Source organism: Mus caroli, unplaced genomic scaffold (genome assembly GCF_978045245.1).
Source record: "Mus caroli unplaced genomic scaffold, Mus_caroli_1 scaffold_6, whole genome shotgun sequence".
NCBI lineage: Eukaryota > Metazoa > Chordata > Mammalia > Rodentia > Muridae > Mus > Mus caroli.
In genome coordinates this window covers 54,131,714-54,151,239 of record NW_028227261.1, presented here as the reverse complement: position 1 = coordinate 54,151,239, position 19,526 = coordinate 54,131,714, and the positions used below count along the sequence as shown (strand labels likewise).

Below are 19,526 nucleotides of genomic sequence, written 5' to 3'. Positions count from 1 at the left end.
GGCTTCCTCCTGTTGAAGGACACTGAGTCTTACAAAGTGCCTGGCAACCCACGCTTGCCTTTCTTCACAGAGGACACTGTGCAGATGGAAAGGCATAGCTTTCAACCTTGCCTGCTGTCTCCTTTGTGTTCAGACCCCTGTTGTGGTTGTCAGTGGCAGCCTTTGAAATCTCCGAGTCTGTGAATCCTGGCCATGTTACCTGGGATCTAAAGGTAACACAGAGGGGGACCAGATCCCTCTAATGACGCAGGAAACTTTTCAGTCACAGTCACCTTCCTTTACGATGGCTTTGACCTTGGATTTGTCAGTGTCAGTGTCAGTGTGCTTTTCTCCCTCAAAGGGATTTGACAGTGAGCAGTCTCCAAGGCTTGCAGAATGGTTCTGTGGGGAGAGGGCTCATCCACTGTAGCTTGCTCTCTGGGTCCTTGCCCTTAGCCACCTATGTGCTGCCGCCACACTGACCACCTTCATGCTTGCATCTGGTGAAAGTAAGACTGAACGCCTAAACAGATGCTGACCCTAAAGACAATGTGCTGTGTGCGTGTGCGTACGTGTGTTGGGGCATGAGGAGGTTAGGCCTAGGCAGCTCAAAGCTCATCCAGGAAAACCGTCCTGCCTCGTGCCCTATCCCTTGTGAATCTGCAGGAGGGGGACATGATTAGACTCCCCTACTTCTCCTGCCTATTAAAGTCCTAGCTGTAGTTTTCATTAACTTGTGTCTTCCTTCCCAGCCTCTGATGCTCAGCAGCTCCCCCCATGCTGGGTGTCTGGTCTTGGAAGTATTCTTAGATCACTCACACCAGGCTGTGTCTGCCTTTCCACTTGCTGGGAGACCTGCCGGGCTTGCTTATTTCCCTTTGCATTTTAGGCTTTTAACAAATACTTGGGAAGCAGCAATGTCCTGAGAGGAGTTCAGGAGTGAGATATCATGGAGAAGAGGCTAGGGTGTGTGGCCTGTGGTTTTGTTTTTATGTCCTGCTTGCGGGGAACTAACTATTTGTGCTCCCTGACTCCCCCCCCCCCCAAAGTTGTATGTTGAAACTGTTAGGATGTGGGGATGGACATTTGGAGCTGAAGGGATCGTGATAGCAGAGTTGAAGAATTGGTGTCTCGGCAAGAGATGGCTCAGTGGTTAAGAGCACTGGCTGCTCTTCCAGAGATTCTGGGTTCCAGAGATTCCAGCACCCATAGAATGGCTCATAGGCATCTGTAAATCCAGCCTTAGGGGATCTGATTTTCAATTCTGACCTTTGAGAGAACAGCATGCTTGTGGTATACAGACATAGGTGAAGGTGAAATAACCATATGTATGTATGTATGTATGTATGTATGTATGTATGTATGTATATGTGTTTATGTATAATTTATGTATATACATATAAATGTATTATTATATTATATATAAATATATTGTTTTTAAAGAAAGAGACTCTAGAGGATTCATTCACCATGTGAGGACACAGGGAAAGGGTCCCACTGTCTCTCAATATACTTTCACCCGATCTTAGACTTTCCCGCCTCCAGAACTGAGAGGAATGTAATTCTGTTGTTTGTAGGGCCCTGGTTTATGGCATTTTGCTATATCAGCTCAGATAGCTTAAGACAGGTCCTCAGTTTGCTCTTCTTTAAGAGGGAATGGTAAAGTTTAACCTGAAAAATGTCATGAATAATGGATGTAGGCCTGTGGTTGGGACACACAGAGAATGTGGTTGATAGACAATGGCCACTATTGTTAGCACACAGTTATACTTCAGTGTGATTGCAGCTGGTTTCAAAATGAATTGAGGGGCTAGGAAGATGGCTCAGCTGATAATGCGCCTACTATGCAAACAGAAGGAACTGAGTTCATATTCCCAGCTCCTATATAAAAACCAGGCTCAGTGTCACATGTCTGTAACTCTGAGTTCTGCAAGACTTGGAGAAGGGGGATCCCCAGAGCTCACTGGCCAGCCAGCCAGCTGAGCCAATCAGCAAGATTCCAGTGCACTGAGGGATCCTGTTTCAAAACACTAGGGCGGGGCAGATGAGATGGGCTGGCAGATTATAGTGTTTGTCTCCAAGCCTGAAGACTTGTTTGATCTTCAGGTCCTACATGGCGGAAGGAGAGAACTGACTCTTGTAAGTTGTCCTCTGACCTCTTCATGTGCACTGTGATACACACATTCCCACCTCATATAAGTAAATTAATAGATAAATGAATGAATGTAATGAAAAAATTAACAAAAGTAGAGAGTGGTTGGGAAAGATGCCCATTGTCACCTCTGGCCTTCAAATGCAAGTGCACACAGTTGTACATTTGCCACAGAAAAACATACACTCACAAGAGAAAAGAAAGGAAGAAAGAAAGAAGGGAAGGAAGGAAGGAAGGAAGGAAGGAAGGAAGGAAGGAAGGAAGGGAAAGAAAGGAAAGGGGGAAGAAAGGTGGGTTAGAGCTTTGGTTTCTTGCCGAGCTCAGCTCAGTTCAGTTTAATGCCCTTCTTTGGACTGCTCATTCTGGGAAGTGTAGTGCTGGATGCATTATATCCATCATAATGGATACAATCCATTCATTCAGCCTTTCTTGTTTCTTCTCAAGTTTGTCTTAAAGCCTTCAACAGAGTCATCTCCATACCTTCCACAGTGGTTTCAAATACTGCCTGTGTCCTTTGAAGGTCAGTTTGTCCTTACAGCCTCTTAAGGCTGAAAACCACCGGGTTTCCTAGTCTCACCTCTCATGCCTCGAATACATCTCAAGATGCCCGGTTCTGTGAAGAACCACAGTTATGTCTGGGTTGCAATCTGTACTGAAGACAGCTTGTTACATATGTGACTCATCTGTAGGCTCCAGCCTTCCTCCCTCTCTGTGCTGGTATGTGTGTCTCTGTCCCCAAACCAGGCAGAAGCTCACTGGCAGACTACAGGAAATGGAAGAGATACTGCGATCAAGTCAAAGGTCAAGCAGAGACAGATGCAGCCTTAAGCTCAAGAAGGTGCTGGGTGTAACTGATTTTTCTACTCCTTTGTGGTGTTGTTTTTGTAGTTAGTCAGGTTGCAGCATGTACCAAAAAGGTCACACAGCTCTTTCTTCCATCCCTTAATTTTGGTAATGATAGCTGCTGATGAAAAAAAAGGTGAATATGGCAGATAATTTATTGAGCAGTGTGTGTGTGTTTCATTATTATTAATACCTACCATCTCAAAGCAGAGGTTCAAGGAGGTTGCACATTACATAGTTGAGCATGAAGAAAGCAGAATGGTTGAAGTGATGATGGTGGCTCCTTCAGAGTGTGACTTCAGCCTGATCTGATGGTTGGGTAACTAGGATGCTGGGAAGTAATCAATGACCTGTCTTTCTCTGCAGGGCTCAGTATTGGGCGTAGTTGTCATCGGCACACATCTGTTATCTTGATAGAGGTGAGAAAACAGGCTGCAGAAAATGTAATCCAGATGGCGATGCTATGCCTAGAATTCAATTAAGGCCATGATTTCCAATTAATAGACCTTCATGTCAAGATTGAGGTCACGTCGTTAATCTTGCTTTTATTTTAGGATTTCCACTGTCATGATTTACAGCTAGGCTCAGCCAGTCTTGTCGGGGTTATTCGAGCATAATTAAACAGGGAAGACAGCCAGATCAGCTTGCTGGTGAGGAGCAGGGAGAGAAACTGTTGTTTGATTGGTAAAGGGGCTGGCAGGATGGGGCACACCGGAGGATTCCTTCTTCAGGACCATTTTCTGAAGCAGTGGCTTCCTGCATCCCAGGCAGTGAGCTCTCTTAGTACTGTCTGGTCCAGCCAGCACTGCCGCACTCACGTGCAGTTCAAGGTACCCTTGGCTGGGTTGTAAATGTCGTAGACAGTGTGCCTTTTATGTGTGACAGGGTACTGTGAAGTGCTCCACGGGGAAGACATCTTAGGCTTCCTCTTTGCAACAGTCACACAAAAGCCAAGTACCCTTCCCCTCCCCCACCCCCAAAAGGATGAAGGATGTGGCGGTTCTGTGATGTACGCCATGCCTTCATTTCTTTCCAATCCTTGTGGTGTTTTTGGTTTTCCTCTTTGTGTCTATTACCCCCTGCCCACCACTTCCCACACAGTATTAGGTGGGTAAGCAAGAATTACATGTGATGTTTTTTAGGTGATGGTTCGGTTCATATCTATCTTTTCATTAGTTCCCTGTCATACACATGGCTGGAGGATGCCGTGTTTCCAGTTTGCAACTGGAAAAACTGAGATCTAAGCAGATTATAATTTGTCCATCATATAAGTAATATGGAAGGCGAGTGTTGTTTATCCAGGTCTGTTTGTTCACAAAGCATCTCTTCCTCTCCCTCCCCTCCCTTCTTTCCTCTTCCTCCCCTCCCCCCCTCCCGCCCTTCCCCCACTTCAGCTCACTCAGCACAGGGTCTCCCTTTCAATCCCTCCATGTTCCCAGCATCCCAGTGCTTGGCTAACAGCAGGTACTACCCAGCCCAGCTCGCCTAGACCCTCTCCATCAGACTATGCCTGTAGCAAATACCTTTTCTCTTTTCCTGGTTATCAGGGAGCTGCCACTGGAGCTGAGGCTCTTTGGGAAAAGTAGCATGGAGAATGTCAGTTTTTTAATGGGAGGGGCCTAGAGAGAGGGTAGGAACCACGTGTCTGTGATCCAGCAGGCGAGGGTGTGCCACCGGCTGCTGTGAGTAAAGTTGAAACCTGGCTGGCCGTCTACTCAGTCTAGCTAAGCACAGAAGTGCACCAGCCTGCTTTTTGACAGGATTTGCTCATCGACAGGTGTGTCCACACAGAGGAGATAAGGTTACATTTATCATCAACCACAGCCATGCTAGAAGTTGGGTCAAAAGATAATGGTAGTTTTCTTTGTCATTGAGACCCGTGAAATGAAGCACTAGCCACTTACCTTAAATTTTTTTAGTTACAGTTATCTCTGTGTGTGGGTGCATGTCAAAGAGTGCATGTGGAGGTCACAGGGCATCTTGAGGTAGAGTCATTTCTCACCTTCTACCATGTGCGTCCCCAGGATGGAACTCTGATTGTCCGACTTAGTGGTCAGTGCCTTTACTTGCTGTATAGCCAGTTCTGTTTATAGTTAAGTAGCAGATTTTCTTCCAAGTGCTTGCTGTGGGTTTTTTTTTTTTTTTCCTGTCTGTAGATTCATCTTCTGACCTCTCATCCTTCCTGTTTAGTCAGCACTTGGCTATGTTCTGCAACTCACCAATCCTCACTGAGCATTTTTATGCATCCGTATGAGCAACCACAGACTATTACTGGGTCCAACATCCACACTCATTTGAGGGAGTTAGATGCTGAAAAACTGCCTTGAAATTTCCTTCAGGTGCCTGGGGGTGGGATTGTGGCTTTTGAAATAAACACTAAAGCAACGGCTCTCAATCTTCCTAATGCTACGACCCTTTGACTCAGTGTCTCAGAGTGTGGTGGTCCCCAGCCATACCATTATTTTGTTGCTACTTAACTGTAATTTTGCTACTGTTATGAATGGTAAAGTAAATACCTGTATTTTCTGATGGTCTTAGGTGACCCCGTGAAAGGGTTGAGAACTGCTGCTCTCCCTGGGAAAATCTCCCTGTCAGAAAAACCTACTGTATGAACAGCTCTTTGGAAATCTGCTGATCCTTGTATTTTGCCATTGGTGTGTCAGGGCAAGGACCAAACTGTACAAGCAGTTACGCAGAGTTTGTTTAAAAATTCACATTCTTTATCTTGACCTCCAAGTCCTCTGGAACCTAAGGGACACTCCCTCGCCCTGTTTGGTGGTATAAGTTGATGTCCTAAAGTTTACTAATTTGTTCTTACAGTTTTTGGCCTTTGTTTTCAAGACAGGATCTTGCTATCTAGCTCACATTAGCCTTTAACCAATGATCCTGTCCTTCTAAGTCAGAGGTTCTCAAGCTGTGTGTTGTGGCCCCCTACAACATGAGGAACCACAGTAGAAGGTCTCAGCATCAGAAAGGCTGAGAAGCACTGTTCTAAGTGCTCATCTAACAGATTATAGGCACGTATCACAGCTACCACCTCTACTACCCTCAGTTTGCTATTCTGTCCTTAAGTTTATTTAACAAAATTTTCATTCCCTATTTTCTACTTTCAATTCTAGAATCTCCCCTCTCCCCCCCCCCCCATTTCTTTTTCAAGACTTTTTTCTCTTCCGTTCTCTAAAGATATTTATGAGCCTTAAAGTATATGTTAGCTAATTCCAACACTGGGAGCAGGAGCTTTTTTTATTGCCTACTGACTAAGCTCAAACAGACACCACCTGAATAAGTGTTTCACGTGAGGCTTCATTGGGTAGACTTTGGATTGCCAGTTGTAACCTGGTTTCAAACTTCAAGCCACTGGATGTGGCTTTCATCCACACCATATTTCTTATACTACTACCCTTATCTCTTCCCCCTCCATTGCCCTAGATGTTCTGGAACTCACTCTGTAGACCAGGCTGGCCTCAAATTCAGACATCCTCTGCCTCTGCCTCCTGAGTGCTGGGATCAAAGGGATAAGCTGCCATGCCTGGTTTTGTTTGTTTGTTCGTTTTGTTTTTTAAAAATTTAATATTGTAGATCATTTTGTGAAAGAATGGCTAGTATTGGTTTTCAATTAACTCTTCCTATCTATTTTATGGTCCTCTCATCAATCATTAGTATCCCATATGTTTACTGAGCCCTTACTGTGTGCCAGGTCCTCTATGACCCTAGGGAGATGTGAAAAAGTGTGAAACTGGCTCTCTGTTACTGGAGTCCTGGAGGTAGGGGAGTTGAGTCATTTTTATGCAAATCAGTCTTCTCTGAGTCCTGAGGTGGAGTTGCAAAGGAATGTGGGAAATGGCATGGGGGGGACACGAGAGACAAAGACACTCACAAAAGGAGGCAGGGTTGGGAGGTAGGTAGTAACTGAAGCCTTTGGAGCTGGCCAACCCTCTGTGAGGTTTTGTCAGTATCATTCCTAAACCTAAGCAGAGCCCAGCTTTTCCTACAGGGATGCTGCTTTCTTTCTGATGCTGTGGTAAACGTGAAGTAATGTGTCCAGGAAAGGGTCTATTTCAACTTTCAGATTACAGTCTATCATTGTGGGAAGCCAGGGCAGGAGCTCAAGGCAGGACCGTGGAGGCAGGCGCTGAAACAGAGTCTGTGGAAGACGCTGCTTGCTTGCTTGCTTCTGGTTCACATCCAGTGACCCAGGCCCACAGTCCTGTGAATGTTCCCACTCACAGTAGGAGTACTAATTAGCAATCAAAACAATGTCACAGAGTTGTCCAAGGGCCAATGCAATGAAAGCAATTCCTCACCCGAGGTTCCCTCTTCCCAGGTGTGTCATGTTGACAACTGACGATGACTACCGCAGGTGCTTACAATGCCCATGCGCATTCTCTGTGGGTCTGATTTTATAGTTTATGGAAACTTCTTAATAGAGTGCCTAGATTAGCTAATAGGAAGTCTTTCTATTATAATATATTATAAAAATGATACCATCAAAGGGTTTTGGAACTGGAGGGGACTTAGGAAATCATGGAATTCATTCCCATAGTTTATATTCACATAAGTCACATAATATTTTAAAACTGGTGGTATCAAATCCATGTCCTAGTATCAAATCTGAATGCTAGGGTTCTACCGGTAGCTTATAATATGTGCCCCATAGCAGAGCTCTGCAAGATGGAGAGCAGAGCCTCAGAGATCCAGAAAGTTCTGCTTCTGTGAATCGGTTTTGCTTCTGAATCCCCGCAGTGAAGACTTTCCACGCACAGCATCTAGAAGTTCCCTGCTGTATCACTCTCCAGTCTGGCTGTTCCAACTATGAGTCAGAACAATGTGGCCCTTTGTGATGCCGGCTGCATTGGTCATGGCTTTCTCCACAGCCTCTGCTAACTGTTATTTACTGGGTGCTCACAATATGGCTGGGCGTCAGCTGAGAGCACACGTTAGCTCCCACAGTCCTCCCACAGCTGCACGTGGGTGCTTCTTTCCTGCAGGTCAGGGGACTGTTATATAGCAGCTGTAGGCTGCATGCCCTTCTAGTTGCAAAGTAAGATCTGAACCCACTCTGACTAATAAGCAGCCTGCATTTTAATACTGACAGCTTTGTTGAGTCCCTACCTCTTTGTTTGGCATAGGGAGCATCAACTACTTTTTGCAGCATTTTACTTATTTATTTTTCTATGTGACAAACTCATGTCATGTGCTTAGATGCCTGTGCTCTCTGGCTTGCTGTTGTAGGTAATCCCTGGCATCACTTACTATGACGCCTGAATTTCTAAGGATGCAAATTAAAATTTCTGATCATTTTTAAAAAGATTTATTCCTTCAAATCGTCAATATATGTGGTCTCCTTTTATCCTATTGATAATATGAGGCATGCAGGAACGTTTTTGTTTCCAGTTGGTACCATTGGAAGGGAATAAGGAGTCCTAGGGGAATATAATGATATGCTCCAGCTTATATGGGCTTGAGTAGGAAGACCCACCCTCAAGTCTAAGCCATCTTTCCCCAGAGTTCATATTCTCCCCTTGAAAGCTCCCCAGAGTAGGTTGAACGGGGAGCAGTGCTTCTGGAGGCCAAAGCAGTAGGCTGTTTAATAAGGAATCTTATTATTATGCCTACGTGACCTATTTAATTGTTGGGAAATCAAGACTGAAATATCTGTTACCTTGGGATAAGGAAGCCTTTTGTGGCAACGACACTGGACTCTTTGCCTTTGGCCAAGCTTAGTAGCGAAGGCATGGTTTATTGTTGGGACAGGAGCTGGCAGTGCACGCCAAGGTGCTTTGTGGTCTTGGATTTCATTCCCACACCTACCAACTTTGTGGATGTCAGGTGACAACTGTATCATGGTCACACTTACACACACACACACACACACACACACACAGGAAAATGGCCCTCATGAAAAGAATGTGAACATGACCAGATTTCTATTAGTGACATTGGTTTTATCCATGCTACCTAACAAGCTGGCTGGCCTTGAATGGTAACAGTTACTAGAACCAGGGATAGAGCTTTCTGGAAAGAAGACAGATGGAAGATGCTGGGGAGGTGTCTTTGTGGAGGACTGGAAGACCTGCTGAGGAGGACTGATTGCCCCCGGCCTGTGATTGTTGCCAATTGTTCCCTGCCATTACTTCTCTATCCTTAAGGTCCTGGACTCTTAGATGGAATCTCAGCAGAAGGATGCTCAGCCCGCTTGCAGTTAGAGAGCCATAGGTGCGGCTACAAGGTTGGGTAAGCAGGGTTGCTTCTCAGAGGCCATTGAAAGACTTTTGTTAGAACTGTCATGCACAGAAGGGCCCCACAGCTGTTTAGTAAGCATGTACTGGGCTATAGTAGTAAAGCACTTGGTTATTGTTCTTATTTTATATGTGCTTTTTAACTGTGAAGCTGTGAGGTATAGAAAATCTAGAAAATTCAGTCATTTAAAGACCCCTACCCCCCAAAAAATCACTTTATAATTTGATGTCATTTGAAAATGTAGTGGGTAAAAGGCTGGGCTCTGGAACAGTGTGGCTGGCTGCAAACCCTAGCACAGCGGCCGTGGGAGCTTGGGTAGGTTCCTGGTGGGTCTGTAAATCTGTCTTCCTGTGTGAATGGGAGGAAGAGTGGAGCGGCCTCTGGAGTAATGTGAAGATTAGTGTCACTGTGAACTTGACGTTTAGGTCAGTGACAGGTCATAAGAAGCATCTCATAAGTCTGGGCTAGTGTTGTTATTCTTTTACATTAATTATAATATATGAGGTGGCTGTGGTGTATATGCCTATAATCTCAGCACTGTGGAACTGGATCCTTCAGGAAGGAGTTTTGGGCCACCCTCAGCTGTACATGGAGCCCAAGGACTGCATGGATTATACCACATCCTGTCTCACAACCCCCAAAGTATATAACACTTCTGAATTCTTTCTCTACACTTCAGTGTTTACCAGTATTGCATATAATGTTTATATTTTGGTTTCCTTTTATGATTAGTTTTAGCTGTCTGTACTCTTCTACAAGGTAATTAAATGATTAATTATATGTGTGCATACTTATGTATATACACATATAATTATAATTAGCATATATATGTATATATATACACACATACATACACACATAATTATAGTTACTAAATAGCATTATTAGGAATACTCAATTAATTTCTTTACCATTAAAAATATATCATTTGGGGTTGGACAAATGGATCAGTAATTAAGAGCATTGGCTGCCCTTCCAGAGGATCTGGGTTTAGTTGCCAGCACCCACAGAATGGCTCACATTATGTAGCCCCAGTTCCAAAGGCTCTAGTGCCCTCTGCTGGCCTCCATGGGCCAGTGGGTATGCACATGACACCCTCTGGTGGTTGAGTGATATGGCCCCCATAGGCTCATAGATTTGAATGCTTGGTCTGCAATTGGTGGTACAGTTTGGAAAAGACTGGGATGTATGGCCAGGAGGTGTGTCACAGGGAGGGTGTGTGTGTGAGGTTTCAAAACCCCACATCATTCCCATAGCTCACTTGCTCCCCCCACAACCCCCTTCATGGTGTTGTCTCACTATGTGGGTTCTTAGCTACTGTACCAGTGTTTCAGGAAATATTAAAAACAACCTGAAAGTTCCCGTGCTATCGCCGAGCAGGGCATCAGAGGGCCACATGTCTCCAGCCAGGTGATCTCTGCAGTGTCTCTGGGCTGGAGCTCCCGAGTTCCTTTGGTGGATCACTGCAATGCCAGCCCCATGCAATGACCATCCACCCTGTGTTCAGCCGCCACAACACCCAGCAACCTGGTAGAAACAAAACTCTTGATGACTGGCAGGCTTCCCCAGCTACTGCCAGCAACTCCCTGCCCATGGGGCTGGCTGGCTATACACTAGCAGGCAAAAAACCTGTTTTTATCTCATGGAGACTCTGTCTCAGAACTCCACAATGTCTCCACCCAGCTCACTAGGTTCCCACTGATGGGTTGCTACCATGCTAGCACCATGCTTCAAATCCACCACAGCCTTTGTGGTGCACATCTGGCAAACCCACGTGGTACCTTTCTCTCTTGAACCCAGCTGAGCCTTGTGAAGGAATACACATTACAAACTTAGTTCCAAAACAACAGTAACTCAATCGCTGGGCGCAACAACTAAAGTCCTAATCTAGTAAGTCTTATTAAATCTAAATAATATGGTGGCAAATCCTGACAGATCCAACATTGAAACCAGGAGACACTCCTCACACTATCCCCGACCAAAAGAGACCTAACTCTCTCCTGCTTCCTCTCTTCCTCCATCCAACCCGAAGTCCCTCCTACCCACCCAGTGATTGACTCCTTTATTCATTAGGGGATTGGTTCACAAGAAGTCACCTGAGCACGCAACTCCTCCCAGGAAAGCAGAATTAGCATCAAAATACAAACAGCACCAGGCCCATCTACAACTTACCAGGACCACACCAGCCTGCCACCATGCTTCCCAGGCATGATGGTCATAGACTCTGCTACCCTCTGGAACCATGAACCACAAACTAAGTGCTTTCTTTTATAAGTTGCCTTGGTTATGATGTCTTTTCACAGCAACAGAAACATAACTAAAGCATATCTACGCACATACAATTAAAAATATGTTAAACTACATCATTTGTAGTTTCTGATCACTCAAAACAATACCATGGTCAGTATGTTTTATTTTTTTGCCTCTGAGTCTTTTCATGGTATAATACTGCATGGGAGATTATGCCTTCTTAGGAGTTACCAAATAAGACTGCACACAATTCAGAGTGTGCAGGTGCACTGCGTGAGCTGTGGGTGGCAGGGGGTGTGGTGTGATAGTGTTCCCTATGGGCTGTGAGGCCCTTGTCAACATTTTCCATCTCCTTCTTTGATGCTTTGACTCAGTTATTACAGGTAGATATGATTCCCATGAAGGGCAGTCTCGCCTGCCTTTTTTACCTCTCTTACTTGGCAAGGCAGTAGGGACCACCTGGACACTGTGCCAGCCTCTGAAGGGTATATTTTTCAAATGGATAGTCATTGCCTCCAGTTTTCCTTAAAAAACAAAACAAAGCAAAACAAAACAAAACAAAACAACAACAACAACAACAACAACAAAACAGGTTAACGCTGATGGGTGAACAGACAGTGAGCAGTTCAGGGGGAGGTACCTCTCCCAAGACTCACAGTGTTGTAAGAACTGGTCAGGCAATTTGTGTGCCGGATACAGTGTGGTGATGCTGCTCTCCTAAGTGCTGATAATCCCCAGGGAAACTCATTTCAGACATTCTTGGTGAGGCAGGGTACGGCTCTGACATGTGTCTTTTGTGGGCTTAGGTTTTAAAAAGACAAAAGTGTCATAGATAAGAGTCTGCCTGGAGTTGAAACAGAGGCCCGGGCTTTTCTCCTTATATGGTACTCATTCACTTTCACTTCTTACCTTGGTACCCGCTTCCATCCTTGGATGCCAGAGGATCCTGGCTAGCATGATTCCCATAGGTAGCATGTAAGGTGGATAATCTAGTACAGAGAGGTTAATAAACTTACTTGAAAAGCCAGCTGGTAAATATTTTAGGCTACACGGGCTGTCAGGTGTGTCACGGCTACTCAGCTCCATCATAGCAGCATGGAAGTGCCACTGACCAGACATAAACACGTAAACACATGACTCTCATTCTGCTCTTGTTTTCTGTGCATCCCATGCAAATGATCTACCATTGAGCTACAACTCTAGCTCCGAATTCCAATAACGTTTTACTTCCAGACATTGAAAGTCAGCCTTCAAAAACTGTCATATGATATGAACTGATGTGCCTTTTAACTCTCCTTTCCCAGACAATTAAAATATAGGAAAGTCACTGGGGTTTCTCAGACTATATAAAGACAGACAAGTGACTGGAATTGCCAGAGCTCAGTCTTGCTGTACTGAGGCCACTGTTTGTTTGTTTGTTTCTGCATTGTCACTTTCCAACCATGTCATATAGCTCTGTGCTCAGTTAGGTTTTTAAAACCTCTTTTCACTCATCTAGTGGAGACAAAAATACCCTTCACAGAATCTTTACTTTTGATACCCAATGTTCCTCACTAAGAAAAGCTGGTGTGGCTACCCAAATGAGCCATTATGGTGAAAGAAATCACATGGTGTGCCTCCTGTCTTCTGTGACATGGCTTATGTGATGTGGTTCGGATGTATGGGTGTTATAAATGAGGTCTGGAAAGTCATTCTGGCTTCTCCAGCATTCCAGGGCTCTAATGAGCAGAGTGAGATCTGAGATACCAGGAGTGAGGTTTGGGTGATCAAAGACATTTATATCATTTAATAGGCCTGTGTCTCAGTGTTCTGTACCAGGGTGAAACTAAGTCAGCGAGATGTCTAGATAATCAACTTGATGTCTTCCCTGAAAGTGGTGAGGACGGTGTGCAGACACAGCACTTTGGGCTGTAACTGGTGAGAGCATTTTATGCCTCTCTGTCCTCAGTGTATTTAAGATGAAAACAGGATATCGTTTTTTATGCATTCATGTTCTTAAAGGGAGATAATCTGTCCTTTTTCATAGGTGTGGTAGTTTTGCATTAGATGTTTCCATAAATCTCAGACATGATCCCCATTTGGTGGTTGTTAATGGAAGACTCCTCCAAAATCCACTCTAGGGATCCAATGAGTTTATTGGGCTTTGTCACAGTGCTTGTGTATGTGAGGGGTTACTTGTATGGCTGTGAGTGTTCTTCCCCCACAGGCCTTTCCTTGGCTCAGCAGGGATGAGGGCTTCCCTCTGGTTGATTAGATGGATTCCCCCCACCTCGAAGTCTTCTCTGCTTATCCACTTCCCAAGGCTGAGGTGCATACACCAGGTGTTGTTGTGCTAAGGAAATGTTAGTGATCCCCCCAAACACACACAGGAGCCAATCTGATGCAACTCACAGCAGGGTCTTTATTCTATTTGAGCTAGCTCTCCCCCACTCCCAATGCACCACTGCCACACAGGACAGTTTTGGTGGTGGGGGAGCCCTGGATGTCTATTAGGGCAAGGCTTAATAGTAAGCAGCAAGCAGGGAATACGTGTGCAAGCATCTAATTGGAAAGCTGCTGTGGCCTTTAACATTAATTGGCTGGTGCTGGGAGTCATATCATAAACTTAACTTCTTCTCCCCTCTGCACTGGTGGTCATTGGGAAAGGGGTGGGCTTGTAACCTCAGGGTGCAGGTTTGTTGGGGGAATAACCTAGAGACACTGGTCTTGTTGAGGGTGTAACCTGGAAACGCTGGTCTTGTTGGGGATTAGCCTAGAGACTGGAGCTAGGCTCAGGTTTTGTTAGGGGGCAACTAAGAAACTAATGCTAGGTACCAGCCTGTTAGTTTACCTGAGTTCAAACTTAGGTCAGGTTCTCTTAAAAGCTTTGGCATCTCCGTGTGAGCAGCTGGGTACTTAGGTGAGGGTCTCGTGACCTTCCAAGAGAGAATGCAACAGTCCAGAAACTCAGCTGGGATGATCCTTGGGAATCGGGAACAGCCTAATTCTTTAAGATGGCCATTTCTTGGCTTGGAGGAGAGTCATGGAGAAAGAGCAAGGAAAGACTATTTTGATCACAGTTGTCAGAATTGTGGACTAGTATGGGGCTGGAGATGGTGGGATGGGGCTGGTTCTCACTCAGATGTTAGAACTGCACACATGGGTATAAGCGGCTGGCTGTTCTAATTAGGGTATGAGTGGCTGGCTGTTCTAGTTAGGGTATGAGTGGCTGGCTGTTCTAGTTAGGGTATGAGCGGCTGGCTGTTCTAGTTAGGGTATGAGCGGCTGGCTGTTCTAGTTAGGGTATGAGTGGCTGGCTGTTCTAGTTAGCTGAAACTGTCGATGAGCTGTCTTCTTCTTTGAGACTCTGTTTCTCCTACTGTAGAAATTAGAGTAATAGGCTGGGCAGAGTGACTTATACAGGTAGTCCTAGCACATGGGGAGCTGAGGCAGGAGGATCACTGTGAATTTCAGGTCAGCCTTGGCTTCAGAATAAGAACATGTCTCACTGTTTCTCAATAAGAATAATAAACAATTTCCAATTGTGGGGAACTATTCTACCATAAACGGCCTAAGTACTGCTCCTGCTGATAGGAAAGTCCGGGAAATGGAGAACATTTGCTCACATGCCCATTTGTTTATTCTCCAGTATTCACTGCTCTTGGCAATTTCCAATACAGTAGCACTTTGCAATAGATTGCTAATGATGCACCAGGCATCTGTAGCTGTTGTGATCAGTATGGAAGAGTGGCATATTTATAGGCATATATAAGAGTATAGTAGGTACTTGAAATTTAAAACACAAACATTATTCCGACCAGTAAGCACAAAGAAAGTTATCTCATTTGATCAGAGTTCAGGAAAGAAAATGACAAAAATAGAATCCTCTTCCTTGCATTTGCAAGAGGCTTCATTCCAAGCCCCTAGAGGATGCCTGGATCTCTAGGTAGTCCCAGACTCTGTGATGGCTAGGGATTCTACTAAGCACCCTGTGAAACAGGTGATACCTCAACAGAGAAGTACTTGACCCAAATATCAATAGTGCTGACTAGCGCTAGCCACAAGGGGTACAATTTCATGTAGTCACAAGGGAAGAGACACTGGGGTGTCTGATAAGTCACAGCAGTGACGGCTACACCGTTCTAGGCACGATGGAATGATATGTTGCTGTGGATAGCGGCCCTGGCATTGTACATCATGACTCTGTAGACCCCTGTTCCTGGGAGTGAATAGTCAACAACTTACCTTGCCCTCTCTGGGTATAGGCAGCACTGCTAAAACTCAGTCAGTATACTCCGAGAGCAGCCCACAATTGCTGGGACAGACCTAGCCTGTTGGACATGGCATGCGTGTTGTGGGATTAAGAGGGATTGGTGTTGAATACTGTAGTAACTTTCTGCTTTTCCTTTGCAGGTGCCTCATCTCCAGACATGGAGCCTAGCTATGGGGGAGGCCTTTTTGACATGGTGAAAGGTGGGGCAGGGAGGCTATTCAGCAACCTGAAGGACAACTTGAAAGACACTCTCAAAGATACATCCTCCAGGGTCATCCAGTCTGTTAGCAGGTGTGTACATTCTTCCTGGCCAGGCTGGTGGAACCCAGGCTTCCAAGGGATCTGGTTGCTTGCCAACCCCTTATTGGGCTGACATAGTGTCAACTTTGTGACTTAATTTTGACTCTGATCAATATAAACCATAATGTTAAGTTCTTTTGAGGCTACAAGTACAGCCTGTGGGTCTCAGCTCATTGGTATGTTAGCATAGGATTGCCCCTGACTTTGGCTTTATAAACAATGTGGATCACGATGCCGTGTCTGTGCTTATAAACTCTATATGGTGTAAGGCAAAGTGTCAAATTATCTGATAGGATTCATGTCTCTGAGTGGTTAGAGAATTAGGTCAGATAGTGCACAGGCAGTCTGAGGGTTGAAATGGAAACAGACCTTTTGTATCATGCAGTCCTTCAACATTTATTTAGTGGGGGAAGTTAATTTCTCTTCCCCTATATGAAAATTCTTACATGAATAATGTAGTAGTTTTTTATTCTTAAGAATTATAAAATTATTCATTTAATTTCTGTTACAACACGCAGTTTTGAATCAGAAGTCAAATCCAATATATTTATTGACATTCTAATCTTGTTTCCAAAGGCAAACTTTCCTATTTCCTCTGTTGTTTAATCAGGACCTTGATAGGAAGGGACATAGGGTCTTTTGCTTTTTCTCAGCCACTTCTTTCTTTCTTCATAGCGGTTCACAATTAGGAAAGAGTTTCAGGTGGACAGACACTCTGAACCGTCAGTGTTAGGAAAAACATGGCAGGCAGTTCTATTCCAAGACTGATAGTGCTCGTCAAGGGGCCTGTGTGGGGCAGCAGCATGCACGGGTGGGTGGTGAGGCTAGAGGATGTGGGCTGCCTTCCCTTAGTGATTAGAGGAAAGAGATGGAGGAGATCAAACTATGCCGGAAGTGGACTGATTCATGATGTTTAAGTGATATAGAGAGAAACCTTGACATATCTGGATTGCTCTAATGAGTGCCCTCTCCTCCCTCACTTTTAGCTACACAAAGGGAGACCTAGACTTTACTTACGTCACCTCCAGGATTATCGGTAAGGTTCTCATATCTGTTGACTGCTCTGAGGTGCTGTTCATCCTGACAGCAGATCTGTGTAACCTGCTTTCTGTCTGTGTGACCTCTCCTAGTGATGTCCTTTCCTGTGGACAGTGTTGACATAGGATTCAGGAATCAGGTTGATGACATCCGTAGCTTTTTGGATTCCAGACATCTCGACCACTACACAGTATACAACTTGTCACCCAAGTCTTACCGAACTGCCAAGTTCCACAGCCGGGTAAGGAGCTTTCCCACTGAGCAAGGGTCGCAGAGGGTGCTGTTGCTTCACCATCTGCGTGGTTGAAGGTGTTTGGCTCTTGGGAGATATCCTTGGGGGCCTTTTCATAGGAGCATGAGGCGAGGGATTATGGACACTGGACCATTCTAACCACAAAAATTCTTGTTATAAAATATGCTGAAGGTTTTGCTTAGCTGATAGTAATTACAAGAATTTGTGCCTGCCAGTGAAACACCCCTGAAGCTGGCAGCTCAAAGCATTCGGTGGCTGTTTTTGAGGCTCAGTTTAGCAATGGAACTGTTGCACAGGGTAATTTGCTATAGAAAAATCAGTTTTTGAGGATGCCTTTGATCATGGCATCATGGTATCATTAGAAGCTAGTGCAGTTAGAACAGTACAGATAGACCTTTTTAAGAATAATGTATTTCTGGGGCTAGCGAGATGGCTCAGAGCTTAAAGTATTTTCTGCTCTTCCACAGGATCCAGGTTCAGTTTTCGTCACCTAAATAGTGGCTTATAGCCAGCTATAATTCCAGGTCCTAGGCGTCTAATACCCTTTTCTGGCCTCAGAGGACACTTTACATATGTAGTATACAGGTATACAGAGAGCAACAACAAAAAAAAAGCTCATTAAATTAAATTAAATAGTAATGTATTTCTGGCATCCTATAAATGAAGGACAGCATGAAAACAATCTTTACTGTAGGACTGGTGATACTATTTTAATTTGTATATTAAAAATTTTTTTAAAGATTTATTTATTTATTATATGTAAGTACACTGTAGCTGTCTTCAGACACTCCAGAAGAGGGCGCCAGATCTCGTTACGGATGGTTGTGAGTCACCATGTGGTTGCTGGGATTTGAACTCTGGACCTTCGGAAGAGCAGTCGGGTACTCTAACCCACTGAGCCATCTCACCAGCCCATATTAAAATTTTAATGACACAAAGTCTTGCTACATAGCCCTGGCTGGCTTGAAATTCTCAGGATAGACCATGTGGGTTGTGAACTTGTGGAATTGCTTTTGCCTCTCAAGTTCTGGGACTATCAGCTTGTCTTTCTATACCTCATCTTGGTAATGTGATTATGAATATTGATAATGGAAAGGACTGCAATCAATACTTATGAAGTTTTTACATGGCATGGAGAAGTTTACATGCAACACCACACACACACACAATTCAAGAGTTCTCTCAGGGCAGAATACAATAGGCCCAGAGAAGTGAGGTAACTTGCCACAAATCACACAAGTATATGGCTTCCTTTCTTTCTTCCCCCCCCCCCAACATGGTATTTGTATTGATTATCTAAGAATTGCACATGATGTACCCTATCACACTCACTTCCCAGTCTTCCCAAGCCCACTCCCACCCTTGTGCCTTCTCCCAAAAAATAAGGAGAAGAAGGAAAAAGAAAAAGAAGAAAAGTACCAATTTGTGTTGCCCATATATTCACTGGAGCATGGTCAATGCCCAGTGACCAACCCTTTAAAGAAAACCGAGTAGATTGTAGTGTGTGTGTGTGTGTGTGTGTGTGTGTGTGTGTGTGTGTGTGTTTGTGTGTGTCCCAATCCCCCACCCATGTCAGAAACTCTCAGCTGTGATGAGCTTCATCAGCTTGAGCTGACAGTTGACCTTGGAAAAGTTAGATTATCCTTTAAACATTTTTTAAAATTAGCCTTTTAAAGAAGTTTTTAAAACAAGTTAGAGGGATATTCTTCATTTCAGGCTCATCAGGGAACAATGGGAGGTGGCTTAGGCTTGAATTTGATGTCATGCCTGATACCATTGGCTTCTGAGTTTTTGATTGACTCACTAAAATAAGGTTTTGCTGCTCTCATGTGCTGTCTGTCTGTCTGTCTGTCTGTCTGTCTGTCTGTCTTACCTTCAAATATTTGTGGCTTGTGCTTTAGATATGCTTGGTTCTACAACTTCATCAGGATCCATTAATCAACAGGAAGGACTTTTTTTGCAGGGACATTTAAGAAGTGGAGTTTGGAGCTAGTGAGATGGCTCTGTGGGTAAAGGTGTTAGTCGCCAAACTTGATGGCTTTAGTTCAATACCTGGAACCCAGGAATAAAGAGAACTGACTCTCACAAGTTGTCTGTTGACTTCTACACATGTGCCATGGTGTGAGCACACACATATACAAAATAAATACATGTTTAAAAAATGAAGTTGATTTCAGATATGCAAAGCCATGGACCCTCACTTTTATGCTGGAACACTT

At 44.5% G+C, this 19,526-nt stretch overlaps 1 protein-coding gene across 7 annotated transcripts in view; it reads left to right on the top strand.

Annotated features, from left to right (window-relative positions):
- The window catches only part of Dnajc6 (DnaJ heat shock protein family (Hsp40) member C6), a 147,534-nt gene that overhangs the window by 84,293 nt on the left and 43,715 nt on the right, over positions 1 to 19,526 (top strand). For all 7 annotated transcript variants that reach the window (XM_085839160.1, XM_029476517.2, XM_029476523.2 and 4 more), the window contains 3 exons: positions 15,857 to 16,007; positions 17,003 to 17,052; positions 17,147 to 17,295. In XM_085839160.1, coding sequence (XP_085695286.1) covers positions 15,857 to 16,007; positions 17,003 to 17,052; positions 17,147 to 17,295 — 350 coding nt within the window. The remainder of the gene's footprint in view (positions 1 to 15,856; positions 16,008 to 17,002; positions 17,053 to 17,146; positions 17,296 to 19,526) is intronic.